Source organism: Microtus ochrogaster, linkage group LG8 (assembly GCF_000317375.1).
Source record: "Microtus ochrogaster isolate Prairie Vole_2 linkage group LG8, MicOch1.0, whole genome shotgun sequence".
Classification (NCBI taxonomy): Eukaryota; Metazoa; Chordata; class Mammalia; order Rodentia; family Cricetidae; genus Microtus; species Microtus ochrogaster.
The window spans coordinates 13,354,005-13,370,585 of record NC_022033.1 but is presented as its reverse complement, the minus strand read 5'-3'; the positions used below and the strand labels follow the sequence as shown (position 1 = coordinate 13,370,585).

Here is a 16,581-nt window from a genome sequence, read left to right as displayed (position 1 = left end):
TGTGTGTGTGTGTGTGTGTGTGTGTGTGTGTGTGTGTGTGTGTGCGTGTGCCCAGTCCCTGCAGAGATCAGAAGAAAGAGTCAGATCACCTAGAACTGAATATATCATCTATGGTTATGGAGCATCTTGTAAGGGCTTAGAACCAAACCTGGAGCCTCTGGAAGAGCAACAACTGTTCTCAATTGCAGAGCCCTCCATCCTGTTGCTCAATACTTTTCTTTGCTCAGGAAGGCATGTGTATAAGAAAATAAGTAGCACATATTGGCAAGCAATTTCTAACACCAATAGGTTTGACAAATTAAAAAAAAAGCATTTGAAGAAAACACTCAAATGACTAAAATAATATCTTCTTAATTTATTATATTATTGTTCCTTGCTTTTAATCTTTTTATAATTAAAAACAATGAGTTATAATCATATTCCCTCGTGTTTCTTTATCTTAACACCTCCATTCCTTTTGAAACTCTTCATTTCCACATAGATTCTCTTTCTTCCTTTCTTTATCTTCCTTCCTTCCTTCCTTCCTTCCTTCCTTCCTTCCTTCCTTCCTTTCTTTCTTCCTTCTTTCCTTCTGCCCTCCCTCCCTCCCTCCTTTCTTCCCTTCTTTCCTCCCCTCTTTTCCTTTCCTTTTTATTTTTGTTTGTTCTCTTGAGACAGGTTCCCACGTCGTGCAGTCTGGCCCTGAACTTCTTGTATCTCCAAGAATGACCTTGAACTTCTGGTCCCCCTGCCTCTACCTCCCCAGGGCTGGGTTTACAGGCCTGTGTCACCAGTCTGATTCATGCAGTGCTGGGAATATAACTCGGAACTTTTTGCTTGTCAGGTGAGCACACTATTGACTGAACTACATGCACTGCCCAGGCTGGGTGCACTTGAGCAAAGCCCTCCGCATCTGTGAGCTTGGGGTTCTTCACATCAGCTTCATAAAACGGGGTTCAAAAGAATCACACCTTGCCAGGCGATGGTGGCCCATGCCTTTAATCCCAGCACTCGGGAGGCAGAGGCAGGTGGATCTCTGTGAGTTCGAGACCAGCCTGGTCTACAGAGCTAGTTCCAGGACAGGCTCCAAAGCCACAGAGAAACCCTGTCTCGAAAAACAAACAAAACAAAAAAACCAAACAAACAAACAAAAAAAAAAGAATCACACCTTTAAATGGAACAGGTCACGGTATGTAAAGAGTAGACATGAAACAGAATTAGCGAGCCTCATATAGATTCATATTTATCATGCAATGTTGCTTAATCAGGCATGCAGCAAGTGCTACATAAGCATGCCGTCATCACTATGGCCAGCATCATCACTGTCACTCAGCCCGATTCTAGAATGCTTGGTCAATTATATTAATGCATCCATTTTTCTCCCAAGACCTCCGCAGCCTTCCCTCGCAGTGATGCTGGTGACAAAGTGGATGATAACAAAAGGGGGTTTTGTTTGTCTTTCATCTTCCTCGCGGCCTTGTGCAGAGGGCAGAACATTATCTCGGCGCTTCTAGGACGAGCTGGGTGTGCCTCTTTGGTGCCTGGCACTTGCTTGGTGGCACTATTCTTTGCCTAAAACAGGGAGGAGATTAGGGACTCCTGGGGGCCTTGTGAGACCAACCATCAAAGGCTGTGCACCCCATGAGATCTTCTATAGTCATCTCAGATCACCAGAGATGCCCAGGGGGTGCTTGGCGTGGGTGGGCACTCTGCAGAACCCGGGAAGGGTCCAAACACATGAGATACCTCAATGGGGAAGCAAGAACTAGGCAGCAGCTGGGATAAAGGGGCCTGGGAGTACTTTTTCTTGTAACCCCACCCCAGAACCAGCAGACATTGCCAGAGGCTTGAGGACCACAGGCTGGGTAAGTTGGCAGTGATACATGGATGATGATATTCAGATAGGTCAGGACATGCTGAGGGTTGAAAGTGTGCCTTGTGCTAGGGCTGCTGACCAGGTGGTACCACACCAGAACACCCCTCTTTGAGCCGATTGTCTCCATTTAATTTTAACCTGATCAACTTGAACCAAAGCATCTTCTTATCTTTGTGTCTGGGTTTCCTCACCTATAAGCCGAGGCTATCCCATTGGTTAGGGGCTAACTTTGGGGAAGTTTCAGTGTTGGCTATTAATACTGCATTTTGACCTCACCGTCATCTCATGGAATCGCTGTTCGAACAATGGGTGTGCTCTAATGGGTAAGAGAACAGAGGTGCAGAGACCATGAGCAATTGTTCAAAGTCACACGGCAGGCAGACCACAGAGCAGGAGGCCTGGATGGTGAATCAGGATCAGCGAAATTCTTTGTTCCGGTCCAGTCTTCCCACTCTGTGATCTTGCCAGGTCATGTGTAGGGTTTGGGCCTGTGACATTGTATCCCTCTGAATAGGTCATTTCCCTGCTTGGGGAGATCAGAGTGAGTCAAGGCAGCCAAGTGTGTGTGTATGTGTGTGTGTGTGTGTGTGTGTGTGTGAGAGAGAGAGAGAGAGAGAGAGAGAGAGAGAGAGAGAGAGAGAGAGAAACAAGCTTGGGGTAAGCCCTGCCTTGTCTCAGATGTTAATGGCTGGGTGACCTTGAAAGTCACCTTGATCACCCCTAGTCTCAGGTTTCTTCTTGGCAAGGGACATAATGATGAGCAGCCTCAGAGCTGTCCCTGGGCTCTGTGAGAGCTGGGTCCCCAAATTGCTCATTTGCTGTATAACTATAGGAGTTGGGGGTTGAGGGTCCCTCATAGGAAGAATGTGACTCCCACGTCCCCGACCTCACTCACCACCCATGTCTCTGCCATCAGCCACCACAGTGGTCCTCAGAAGATGGATAAATGTCTATGGAGCTATGCTTATAAGACAATAGTGGCCTCCTGAACTCCCTTCCAGCCCCCTAGGTGACTCAGTGTTTGCGTATGGACCTGGTGTGAATTCTAGCTCTTACAGGCTGGGTTTCCTTCACCAAGGTCCAAGGTGAACAAAGCCGCAAGGTTTCTTAGTCGAGCCTTCAAGATCTTTCCACAGCCTTCCCACCTCAGCCTTCTCCTCCTGGTGAGCCAGCTCAGGGGACCACCTGCATGCTGCAACCTGTGCAGCCCAGCCTTTGCAGACGCCCCGCTTGCCTGGTCACCTCATCCATCTCACACTTACGCTTTAAGACCCAGTAGACCCCAGGAATTATCTGCTTTCCATCCTGCACTCCTGGAACTTCGCTCTGTTCAGTCTGCTTCATCAAAGGTGTTATTACCAGTGGCCTCTGCCTTTGTCCCCTGGGCCTTTAGCTACTGGAAGGCGGGAACTACTTAGTGAGATGGCTTACTGGGTAAAAGTGCTTGGCCACCTGAGTAGGGTCCTGAAACCCACCACGGAAGGAGAGAACCAACTCCTGAAAGTTATCTTCTTTCCATGTGGGATGTAGTACACACACACACACACACGTACTCCCAATAGTAATTTTGGGCACGTTGTTGCTGTGAGCCTGTTTCCTGGTCTCAGCTACCTCCAGCTCACCACTTTTTTTTTTTTTTTTTGCATGGGGAGAAGGAGCGGGACTTCCCTGGGAGGGTGATGAGGTCACCAAGGAACATTTACTGAATACTTCCTACATGTCAGGGAGACACTGAGATTGGAGCTCAGCACCAGCTACCTCCTTTTTAGCATCCACTATCCCCACTTTACAGCCAAGCAAACAGCCTGGATGAAGGGTGGCCAGCTAGCAGAAGCTTGAATTCACATCAGGCCCATGGATAATCACTGAGCCACCCTAGAGGAGCTGGGAGGGAGGACAGGAGACAGCCATTATCTTATAAACAGGGTCTCATGTAGCCAGGCTGGCCTCAAACTCATGAAGTAGCGGAGGGTGTCTTTGAGCTTCTGATCCTCTTGCTTTTCCATCACAGGACTGCGGGTCTATGCCACTATGCCCAGTCCCGGAGAATCTTAGGTTGGAATCTAGAGAGGGAAAGACCCCAGCTCCCACAACAGACAGATAACGTCACCACTGTCACCACTGTCACCACTGTGAGCAGTGTTTTCTCCTCATCCAAGCTCTTCTTGTTTTAGCATTCTTGCCAGGGGCCTTATTCTGACGTGGCCCAAGGAGCAGGAAGATTCTGCAGTTGCTAGGCACATCTGTTTCCCCTCAGAGGAGGACCAGGGGCTGACAGCTGGGACCCATTCCTCTTCCCTTGGGGATGCTGGGAGGTGGCAGAAGGGGAGGGAGTGAGCTCAGACACGCGGGCCTCCAGTAACCACAAGGATAAGAGTAGTAACAAAGGCGAGCATTTATTGAACACCTACTCTGTGCCAGGCACTGCCCAACAACTTCACACATGAACCCTTCTCATCCTCTCAAATCTTCGAGGTAGGTGCTGTTATTAACCTCATTTGACAGATGAGGAAACTGAGGCCCAGAGAAATGAGGTGACTTGTCCAGGCAGCTGGTCAGTGCCAGAGGCGTCACCGCTTGCTGTCTGGGTGTTCCCGGGCAGGTCACGACCACTTCTCTGGGGGCTTTCCCATCTGGCACCTTTGGGACTCCACCTCATAGCTTCTACAACAATGCATTCGGTCTCTGGGTAGCTCCCAGCACACAGTAGGTGCTTAGTAAATGAACAGCCCTTCCTTCATCTTTACTTAGACGCCAGAAAGCCTTGGGGCGGGCATGGCAGCAGCGCCCTCTTCTGCTTTCTCCTCCCAGGTCCTTTCCCAGCACCGGGTTCCCCCTCCGCGGTCCCTTACAACTCCAGGGCCCCGCAGGCCGGGTTCCTCTCCCTTTTCCTGACGTTGGTCACCACCCCCGTACCCCTGAGTCCTCGCAAGCTTCACCCCTTGGGGGCGTGTCGCGGCGCGGGGGCCATGCAGGTCCCCTCCCATCGGGGCCCGCGCTGCCGGACTGGCCGGCCTGAGGCTAGGAGGCAGGGGCGTCATCGTCCCCGCGGTGGCCGGCGTAGAGTGCAGCCAGCGGCCGGAAGCGCGGGCCCCAGGCGCGGAGAAAGGCAAAGTCCTGCTCGGAGCCGGTGGAGCCACTGTGCAGCGAGCTGAGCGAGGCAGCCGGCGAGCCCGCGCCCTCGAACGCGTAGGTCTGGAAGGCGTCGTAGGGCGGCACCGACAGGTCCGCGTCCGCCAGCGCCACCTTGCGACTGATGAAGTCTCTGAACACCGAGAAGTCCGGCTCCGGGCTCGACGGTCCCCGAGGGAGCGAGTGGCGCTCGGAGGAGGAAGCGGCCTGTGGGGGACTGGCCGTGCCCCCGCCCGCGTCGCCACCTTTGAGCTCCCCGAAATCGTAAAGGCTCCGCAGCGCTGACATGTCATAGGCCTCGGTGTCCTGCTCGCCGCCGCCCTCGTCGTTGTATTTGATCACATTGTCCCGCATGTCCTCATCCACATCCGAGCTCAGGTGGCTCTTGTGGTGACGCCTGAGGGTGAGGATCAGCAGAGCCAGCACTGCGGGGTGGGTGGATGAGGGAAGACAAGGAGACAAAGTGAGGGCTGAGCTCAGCATAGGACACTGCCTGGCTCCCCTCCATCCCCAACCCATTTCTTCCAGTGAGCACTGAACTGACACTCAAGGTAGGTGGTGAGCTAGTCATCTCACGGCTAGTGGGACCGGGCTTGCCAAGCAGAGCTGTGTTAAGGATTTACACTCGATTTGAGGGCCAGACATCCTCGGCTCAAGGCCCTCGCTGTAAGGTTGAAGGCACCTGTCTTCTGTCCTTGCCCCCCCTTCCCCTCCCCCCCGGAATTCTCTGCTTCTCATTCAGTGTCTCCGTCAGAGCGCGCTCTCTCTCTCTCTCTCTCTCTCTCTCTCTCTCTCTCTCTCTCTCTCTCTCTCCTCCTCCAGTGTTCTCTCTTCAGCAGCAGCAGCTGCAAGGAATTCATCACAACTGTGGGACCTTAGTGGGTCCTAGATCTGCTTCTGAGGCCTCCCCTATCCTCCTCTCAACTAGCGAGGGACAGCTCACCACAGCCCAGGTCCTGCCAAGTTAACCCCAATAAATATCCTCTGAGACCCAAAAAACGTTCCCCTAGCTTGGTGCCTGGCACGGAACAAACATTAGATGTGTGCTTGCTTGTTTGCTGAATGAATGAATGAATGAATGAATGAATGAGGAGTTGCTGGGAGACCTGACTGAGAGGAGCAAACAAGTGACTTCATGTCCTTCTTCATCCGGCCCCCAAGACTTCACATTCCTCTCCTCTTCCACCCACCGTGCTGGCGTCACTAACACCTTCTTCTGTCCTCCAAACTGGCTCTCCTTCCGGCTCCCCCAGCTCCCTAGCTGTCTTCCCAGGACCTGTCCCTCCACAACACTCCCCCACCTGCACTGCCCTGCAGGCCTGCGGCTTTGACTTGCCTCTACCAACTCCAGTTTCTCTGGCCCCAGCCTGGACCAATTTCCACTCCTCTGGGTTGACCAAGAAAATCTCATACATCCAAAGGTTTCAACTTTCCCACTCTCTTCCCCACTACCTCTTTTCCCTCGGCCAGGGCTCAGAGAATGTGGAAAGGGAGAAATAAAGAACGTAAGAGCCGGAGGAGGAGGAGGGATGCTGTGATGTGTTGCCTTCTGGACTTGGCGGTCACACTCACAGCAGCTGTGGTCAAGCCAGTTGACCTTCCAGCAAGGATCGGGGAGGGGCCAGCGAGGTCCCACCCTTAGCCCTAAAGTTACCTGGCGTGGAAGCCTAGAAAGAAACCCTTTTTTTTTCTTCAGGGTCATGGTCACTGGTAGGCTGATCATGCCCCCGTGGATGACCACGTGTGCAGGCAGCACTAAGGGGACTCAGTGGGTTATTATAACAAAGACACAAAAAGGACCTGAGGGCCAGAAGGGGACATGTAGGGAAGGTCTGGGGGGGGGAGTTGGGTGGATACAATCCAGATACATTGTATACATGTCTGAAATTAAGAATAGTTTTTAGTTCACTGTGTGTTGTGTGTCTGGGTGTTCTGCTTGCTGTGTGTCTGTGCGGCACATGCACAATGCCAGAAGAGGGCTCAGATCCCCAGTAACGGGAGTTACAGTCAGTTGCGAGCTGCCATGTGGGTGCTGGGAATGGAACCCAAATCCTCCAGAAGAGCAGCCAGTGTTTGTAACTGCTGAGCCATCTCTCCAGCCCCGAGAACGAATTTAAATAAAAAATCTCTCGCTCAGTGATAAACCCTATTGTGGAAACATCTAAGAGGGGTTCACTGATGGATTTGTGAATAAAGGATGATGGATAGAGAGGTGGATACATTGATGGACAGACAGAGGCAGGGTTTAGACTCTTCTATCGGCTCCAGACTGACCCAGCTAGACCTGTAGCCAGAGCCAGTTGTGAGGGCCAGAGCATGCACGCACAGGGTACAAAGTTGCCACCTCACATAGTAGCTTACATCAGGGAAGGGAACAGGGCTAGAAGCAGGCCTTGAGGGAGGGCTGGAGGGAAGGAATGTGTTGAGAGAGAAGTGGAGAAGATAGATGGACCGCGTTTGGAGCTGGAGACCCAGGGCTGTGGAGGGGATGCCCAGGAGAGCAGATGGTGAGGATTGCGGGCGGCGGGCGACAGATGTGCCAGACCTGATCAGTGATTCCGCCCGTCACCTTTAGAGCACTGATGTGCACTTTCTTCGTTTGTGGGCAATTAGGCAGAAATTTGTTTGCACTGCCTCGGAAAATGAAACCGCTGTAAAGTGCACCCAGTGGAAAAAAGGGTTTCTGAGCCGTGGGCTGTGCTGGGGCGGGAGGGGCTGTGCTCTTGGCCTCTGTGAGGATCTGAAGGGGCGCAGTAGGTCACTGGAGGATGGACAGCACAAGGGGGGTTGTCATCTCCTGGGGGACTGGGCAGAGCTGGCGAGCATGGTCTCCAGAGAACTCCGTTCTCTGGCTGTTGTGTCTACGGTCTACACTAGGGTGGCCATGGCTGTGACAGAGTCAAAGGCTGTTCACATCTCTTCTCACCAGGGACACTGGGGTTCAAATAGCTTCTGCTACCAGTGTCCCCAGAGTCTAAAGACATTGTCCCAGGTGCCCTAAGGTGCCCCAAGGTGTTGTTTCATGGCAGGTGTTAGATTTAGAGGTGGAGACACAGACCAAGGAGACCTAACCTGTGCCACCTTAGCCAAGCCAAACCTCTGTGAACCTCAGTTTCTTCATCTGAGAAACAGGTTGATACACCTAGCCATGTAGCCATGCTTCTCTTTACGGAGATCAAATAAGGGCACTAAACAAGAGAATTTAAAAGCTAGGCTTGGTGTCTATGTCCCTCCTCCTGGCCTCCTTGAAACAGAGATTCATGTCTAATAGGTTTGTCTCAAACTCCCTGTATAGCCAAAGATGGCCTTTAACTTCTGATACTCTTGTCTCTACTTCTTAGTGTTGTTATCACAGCCCTGCACCACCACTCCCTGATTTATGCAGTACCAGGGATTGAACCCAGAGCTTCGTGGACGGTAGGCAAGCACTCTACCAATAAGGTCACACCTCAGCTCCCTGTTTCTTTTTATTAATAAGGGGTGTCATTCTGTAGTCCAGGTTGGTCTGGAATTTATTACATAGCCAAGGCCAGCCTCTAACTTGCAGCAATCCTCCTGCCTCAACTTTCCAAGTGCCGAGATTCCAGGAGCGACCCACCAGACTGGGCTATATATGAGGTTTTAAACACTAGGGAGTCTTGAGCTGTGTGGGCCACGATCCACACTTGAGAGACTTCCCACGGGAGCTGCAGGAAGGGGTCGGAGATGATTCTAGCCAGTCTATCGTTATGTAGGGGAGACCGAGGCTCCCTTCCCAGGCTGTGGTGTATCTGAGCAAGGATGCCCAGGTCCAATAATGGTGGGATGCGCATGAACTCACCGACCAGAATGAGGACACAGACCAAGAGAGCAATGAGTGCGCCGGGGCTGAGGGAGGCAGCCATGACAAAGGCGGTGGTGTTGCAGGACTGGATGGTGCCGGAGCTGTCGCAGCCACAGATGCGGATGGTGAGGGTGCCCGTGCTGCTCAGTGTGGGTGGCCCGCTATCCACAACAAGGATGGGCAGGAGGAACACATCCTGCTCTTGCCGATTGAAGCCCACGTGCTGTGTATGCACCGCAGCTGTGTTATCTGTGCGGGAGAGACGGGCGGTGTGTGACTCAGGGCTGGGCCAGACCCCGGCTCAGCCACATCCTGAGCCCACCTAGAGATCTGCCCCTTCACACCCTGAACTGCTGCCTCTCCAAGGATCTCCCCTAGTTCTGCCCCAGCTGCTGAGATCCTCTGGCTCACAGAGCCCCTGGGTGTCCTCAGCTGTCCCCGGATTCGGTTCCCAGCTGTCCTAAGTGTGTTTTCATCAATTCTAAGATGTTTTGCTCCCAGCTGTGCCAAGGTACTGTTCCCAGCTAATCCAAGATTCTGTCCCCAGCTGGGCCAAGGTCCTGGCCTTGGCTATGCCAACTTTTTTTCCCCATTGATATCAAAGCTTTGCTTTGTTCCAGATTCAGCTCCTATTTCAAATGCACTCTGCTTTTAGGCGTCCTGTGGTCCTTGGTTGTGGTTGACAAAATTTTGTCTGATGACAAATCCAAGGTCATCAGAGGTGGCTGGCAGCACTGGCTGGCACGAGCCTGTCGCTGAGGGGCCTTTCTGCTCTCCATGTTACTCAGAAGTTCTGGAGCTTCTGGGGTGGGGACACGGACTTCATGGCCAGATGAGGAAGCCACAGAGCCTCAGCCTCCCTACCCAAATCCTTTTCACACGGGTGGCCAGAGACAGGGGTAAACTGCACAGCGATGCCTATTGCCCAGCCTGAGCTTGCTGCAGACCAGGCAAAACTGGCAAAGGGAAACTGATCTGGCAGCATAGGCCAAGGGACAGGTGGCACTCACTTTCTCCCCTTTTCCTGCCTTACCTACATCTGTCCCACGTGTACCAGGCAGCACTGACCCTTGCTTTCTGGGAGCGCTTCTCAGTCCTGCACAGCGTGGGAGTCTGAAGGGCTCAGAGCCCCAGGAGTGACACTCCATCTCTGTTGATGGCTCTACTGCTTGCCTGCCAGGCCCAGCTCCCCTTAACCTTGTCAGCACGGGTTCTCACCTGAGACCTTGGGAACCCAGCGCCCCTTCCCATTGTTGTGGGTCCCAGGTATCTCAAGGAAACCTATGCGTGTGTGGAGAGGCAAGCTGAGGTCTTCCTGGGGCTAGTTTTCAAACTACCTCAGCCCAGGGCCGAGCCAGTCTCCCTAGCTGCCCCTCTCCACAGTCTCCCAAGTCTGGTCTTCTTTACCATGAGCACAATGATGAGGAAAGAGCCCTTGGGAAGACTGCTTCAGGGCCTTGGACACACACAGGAGGTGGGCAGAGGTTCAGATGTAACGAGGTTCAGTGTCTTTTTCTACCCACTGTTGTGCATGGTTGAGCATTTCCATGTAAGTGTTAATAACACGTATGCACCGTGCACCAGCTCGCTCTGTCCTCAGTGCCCTCATCGGTAAACAGAACCAGAGTCTCACCTCGCAGTGAGGATGGAACAGAATTGTTCCCAGCACACAACAGTTCCTCCTAAATGCTAGTTGATGGTTCTCGCACGTGCCGCATGCCACACCTGCTCCCTGTTTGGATGTCTCTGCCTGGCTTCTGCAAGTCTCTGCTATCTGGGACATCCCCTCTACCTCCTTGTCTGGGCAAATTCCTCATCCATCATGCTTCATCTAGATATAACCTCTTCTCAATGGCTTCGTTTCTCCACTTCCCTGGGAAGGAGGGATTTTTAGCTCCAGTGCCCTGCTTTGATGACGTGGACCCGTGCATGGCACGGTCCTGTTGTGGCACTGGTCACCTTGTAAGAAGCAAATGTGCGCCTGTTTCTTCTCTCCTGGCCAGCTGGAGCCTGGCCCTATGCCAGTCTCAAGGGAGCAAAGTTTGAAGGGACCACAACTCTTAGGCTAAGTGGCAGCTACGGGTCAGCTCCTCAAGTTCTAGCTTAGCCTCTGGAGCCTCCTGTTAAAGGCTGAGGCAGCTCAGGCTAAGAAACACTGCCTCCTGCCAGGGAATAAAGGAGACCCAAGCACAGAGGGCAAAGAAGGGGATGGAGGGGGTGCATCTGCACCAACTGGATGCTTCTCATATATCAGCCTGTGGGCATCTGATACACACATTTAGCTCCTAACCATGGCTGGGGCAGGGTCTTCCTGGTGTATATGTAAACTAGGCTCAGCAAGAAGTGACTCGTGAGGCCGGCACGGTGGCTCAGCAGATGAAGGGGCTCGCACCAAGCCTGACGACCTGAGCTTCACCCCTAGAACTAACGTGGACGGAGAGACCCAACTCATATAAGTTATCCTGTGACCTCTAAACGCCATGTGACTCAGGACACAAAATAAATAAACGTCACTTCAAAAATTTTCAAAGAAGTGACTATGGGCGGGAGAGATGGCTCTAGCTATCATTATATACACACACTTGATGCTTTCCAACATCCACCCATCGTCCATCCATCTACCCTCTACCGCCCACGGATTCATCTGTCCATCCATTCTCTAGCCTTTATACATACATTCACTTTCCACCATCCATCCACCCATCCACACATACATCACACCTACACACATCCATCCACAGATCTATCTATCCATCAGTCCTCTGGTCTTCATACATCTGTCCACTTTCCAGCGTCTATCTGTCTCTCCTCTATCTATTCGCTATCCTCCATCTCTGCTCTTTGTATCCTCCAGCACTCTGTCCCCATCCTCTGTATCCCACCTACCTATCCACTCTTCATCACTTACCTCTCCATCCGTTCAGCTTCTTTATCTACCTATTTATCCCTCACCTATCCATCCATCCTCCTTCCGCCATCCATCAGCTTCCACTCCTTCATCCATCTTCCCTCGCTTGCCATCTACCAATTCCTTTCCTCCTCCCTCCCTTCCTCCTCGCTCTCTCATTCTCTCTCTTCTTTCTTCAGTTTTTAGTTAACTGCTGCCGCTAGGCTGCCTGCCGGCTGCTGAGCGGGAATAATGTCGCGCTAAGTCAGCTGCTGCCTGGATCAGAGCTCAGCTGCTGATGTCAGAGGCGAACACTAATTGAAGGAGCCCACAGCTCGGTCTAGGATCACAGACCGTGAGAGTACTGGGAAGGACCAGAGTGGGAAGGCTGTGTGAGAGGATCTGACCATGCATGGGAGATCGGGGAGAGTTTCCTGGGAGAAGGGATAGATATCCGAGTGGAAGTTCATCCTGGGGGGTAAGTCCAGGAAATGAGAACAGCCCATGTGCTGGCGCTGAGGCTGAAGCCCAGCCCGTGGCTGGAGGGAGGCAGAAGCCCATCCTGGGAAGTTTTAGCAGGCCAGTTTTCATAAGGAACTTGAGCTACTTTCTGAAAAGCAGGCGGCCATTGATTCGTGGGCTTTAAACCAAGAAGTGACCCAGTGACACATCACCCATTCATTCCACAGCAAATCTGAACGGAGCGCTCTTTCTACATCAGGATTATTCTAGCCCCTGGAGACATGACTGTGAATAAGATAGACATGGTTTCTGTCCTGGCTTGAACCTGCCTGGTAGCCAAGGATACTTACAATGGAAAATACAGGCATTGCTATGGGCTACAGGTCAGAAACGTCAGTGTGTTTTGTGAGAGACAATAGCAGTAGTGGCGGCAGAGAGACGCAGACAGATTTGAGAAATGAGTGGCTGGCCCTGGCCCAGCCTCCAACTGCCAAGCAAGACAGAGATGCTGTCCCAGAGTTGCTGTCTTCCACTACATGGTCAGATGTTCTGAGCACTCAGAGCCCTGCTATACCTCCGCCCGGTGGAAGGGGATTCCTGGGGTACTGTCTGACCCCATCCGGCTGCCTTCCTCTGAGAAGCCACTGACCACCCCAGGCCCGCCCCACCCCTCAAGGCGGGACCCGTGCCCGGGAGTAGCATCCATCCATCTGGCCCGACATCCATCAGCGTCAATCCCTGGCTGCAAAGGCAATATTTATAAATCACATTTCCAAACTGGCTACACATTTGTACAAAGAAGCAGATGGGTTGGGGTAGTCGCTTGTCACCTAAGATATTTATATGGCGAGGAGGTGGGGGTTGGGATGTTGAGGGACGGGGCTGAAGGGCTGGAGGAGGAGGCTTTCCATGGCTGCTCTGACCTCATGAGGCTAAGGCTACCCTGTCCCCAAAGCTTGCCCTAGAGGACAACCCCAAAAGGGAGCTCTGGAGGTACCTAAACTGGGAGAAAGAGCAGGGGTGGAGTCTCAGGCCCCAGAGTTGCGAAGACCCCTGAACTTGGAGAGGCAGGTACAGGACTGACCATGGGCACCAGCTCAGGGTAGGATGGGAGGGATGTGTGGGCTGAGCTGTACTGGTTATTGAATTACTTCCAAAAAGATTTAAATAGCTGTGACTCTGAGCTTCAGTTTCTCCTACAGCCTTAGCCCTTCTCACAGCCATGCCTCTGCCCTCCATGGAGGGGCTGATGCCAGACACAGCAGGGGCTCCAGGGTCCAGCTCTAGCTGCCTGTCCTTGTCCTCCGGGCTCAGTTGTCAGAGAGGCTCTGTATGGTAAAGACTCTTAACATGGCTCCTGGAAACACAGATGGGTTTGACTTCAGAGGCCTTGAGGCTTCTCCCTGTAGGGGGTAGGGTTTAAAATCCTTGGGAGTGACCCCGGGCCTGTTCCAGGACCAGAAAGAACCAACATGTCTAACCCCACCCCCACCCCATGCCTCTTGACGTCCCTTTCTACTTCTGTTTTCTTTTTTTTAAATTTATTTATTTATTAAAGATTTCTGTCTCTTCCCTGCCACCGCCTCCCATTTTCCTCCCCCTCTCCCAACTAATTCCCCCCAACACCCCAGCTCGAAAAGCAATCAGGGTTCCCTGTCCTGCGGGAAGTCCAAGGAACCCCCACCTCCATCCAGGTCTAGCAAGTTGAGCATCTACTTCTGTTTTCCATTTGTTTGAAACTCGCTGTTTCTGCCACCAGACGGTTTTCACTCCGGTTATCTGCGTGGCTCACTCCTAGCTGCCTTTAGTTTCTATGTATTTGTGTAAGTGTAAGTATATGCGCGTGTGTGGTGTGTGCTTGTGTGAGCATGGATATGCAGTGCACCTGCCTGTGTGTAAGAGGCAGATGCTGGTGTCCCCTGCCTTCCTCTATTCTTTTCCACCTTAATTTCTGAGGCAGGGTGTTCTTGGTCAGGAACTCGCTGATTAGACTAGGCTAGCTGGCAGCATGTTCTCAGGGTCCTCCTGTCCTTGCCTCCCAGTGACAAGTTACAGAAACATTCTATTGTGCCCAGCTGACATGGGTGCTGGGGATTTGAACTCACGTCCTCATCCTTGCACAGTGGGCACTCGACCCACTGAGCCATCGCCCAGCCGTTTCATCGACTACTCACTAGAGAGGCCCTCCCAGACCACCTTTTGTTTTCAACTTCTTGCCACACAATTTACTGAACACCTACAAGGTGCCAGCATTGCTCTGGGCACCCAAAGTCCCACAACGAACAGAACGAGGCCCAGACTTTTGAGGAACAAGGCTGTGCTGTCCCTCCTCCCGGGGCCGCTCATCATGTCTGACATATTATTGATTTGTTTAATTTCTGTCTTGCTTCAATAGAATATGAACTCTACGAGGGCGGAGATTCTCTTCCATCTGTCATTGTATTTCCAGGGCCCAGAGCAGAGCTTGCCGCATAGGGACTATGTCTCAACGGTGCTTAATAGTCTGAAAGTAGACAGTGAGAGTTTGGGGTCTGCAGTCTACCCCAGGAGCCCTCCTCCTTTGGGGGTACCTGACCACATCAGATGCTGTGTATTAGCCCTATTTTCAGACAATGAAACGGAGACGTAGACAGGAAGTCATGGAGAGCCCTTAGCTGAGTGTGGGCTGCCTGCTGGGGTCCTCACTCCTGTCCGTTGACATCTGCCTCCCTCAGCTTTGGCTTGGCTTTTTAGAGATTTCAATACCATTGTCATGAGGACTTTGGAGGAAGGAGCGCAGTATCATGAAAGACTCAGCCCAGGCAGGTGGGCAATTGCTTCTGCAGGGGGGAAACTGAGTCACGGAACATCTATACTGTATAGAGACAAGTCTCTCTCTCTCTCTCTCTCTCTCTCTCTCTCTCTCTCTCTCTCTCTCTCTCTCTGTGTGTGTGTGTAACAGAGTGTGTGTTTGTGTGTGTGTGTGTTTGTACCTTATGGGTGTGGGTTTGAAACTCCCAAGTGTAGATGTGAACTGAACTGGAAAGGTTCAGTAGGCCTACACCCTGAAGGACCCTGCAGGACTCTGGGAAGGGGTGGAAAAGCTGCCCGCCACTGTGTCTCTGAGGATGCTACAAGGAACTTGAGCTGGACAGCACTTTGAACCACATGTGCGGGTCTGTGTATGGCACTGCCTTTCTGTCATTTGGCTCAGGGACTGTCCTCCAATGTCTACCCTATGGCTCCCCTGGGTGCTCAACTGACATTCTCTGCCCTTGGGATACATCTCTTCACCCTGCCAACCCTCAGGGTTAGCCAGTGGCTGGGTGTCAGCCATACCCGGCTTCATACTCTGTGATCTTAGACCCAGCTCCTGCTCTCATGGCGTCTTAGTTTCTACAGAGGAGGAAAGCAATATGCCGGTCCTCTCTGCCACCCTGGGGGTGGTGGCTCACAGGTAGCTCACCTTGGATGTCCAGCAGAGAGAAATGAGGGTTGCTGGGTGCTTCTGGTACCAGGCGAAAATAGAAGCGGTGACCACCCTGGGGCTCATCTCTGTCCACCACGCTGATAGTCTGGATAAGCTGTAGGGTAGGGAGGGGCAGGATACAGAATGATGTGAGGTGGGGGCTCTGGCATGACAGCGCCCTGGTCCCCAGTCCCTCTGGGTACCTGGCCTGGCTTGGCGTCCTCACACACAGCTGCCTCGTAGGGTGTAGCCAGCTCTGGGGGATTGTCGTTCACATCCAGGATTCGGATCCGGAGGGATGCTCTCGATAGCTGAGCATGATTGTCTGTGAGAAGAGTGAGGAGGGCAAGCAGCTTCAGGGATGAGGTTAGACAACTGCTTACTCCTGAAAGATTAGGCAGTGGAGTCAACCTGACAGACACTTTGTGCTATCCAAATGGGGACAAGGACCAGGGCTGAGGACATCTGGGATTGAGTAATCACACCATGATCCTTACTCCAATCTCCTAAGCATTTCCACTACCCTACACCATTAGCATCTCCACCATTTCCATCCATCCATCCCCACCACCATCTCTGTGCCATCTTCTGCACCATGCCTATCTCCACCACACCTATCCCATCCCCACCACCATCCTCTTTACCATCCATCTCTACCATTATTACCATGCCCACCCATCTCCACTACCACCCACCTCTCCACCATGCCCATCTGCACCATTCTCATTCCATTGCAACCCCACCACCATCCTTCCCACCACACCCATCTCCACCATCACTATATCACCACGAACATCTCCACTATTGCCACTCCACCTCTGCGGTTACCATTACCATAATAATCTTCACCATCCTCCTCTCCATCTCCACCATCGTCTTCACCATACCCACCATCCCTATCCCCATTATTAATATTAGTGTCAATCCCATGGCCATTACCACCACACCCTCTGTGACCATGAACAACAGTACCA

General features: G+C 52.4%; 1 protein-coding gene across 2 annotated transcripts in view; it reads right to left on the bottom strand.

Moving 5' to 3' along the window:
• Positions 1-4,235: 4,235 nt before the first annotated feature.
• The window catches only part of Cdh22 (cadherin 22), a 124,965-nt gene continuing 112,619 nt past the window's right edge, over positions 4,236-16,581 (bottom strand). For both annotated transcript variants that reach the window (XM_005362887.3, XM_026787154.1), the window contains exons 9-12: positions 15,811-15,932; positions 15,605-15,722; positions 8,808-9,059; positions 4,236-5,412 (exon numbers count right to left, since the gene is read on the bottom strand). In XM_005362887.3, the coding sequence (XP_005362944.1) occupies positions 4,877-5,412; positions 8,808-9,059; positions 15,605-15,722; positions 15,811-15,932 (1,028 nt within the window). In that variant the 3' untranslated portion in view covers positions 4,236-4,876. The remainder of the gene's footprint in view (positions 5,413-8,807; positions 9,060-15,604; positions 15,723-15,810; positions 15,933-16,581) is intronic.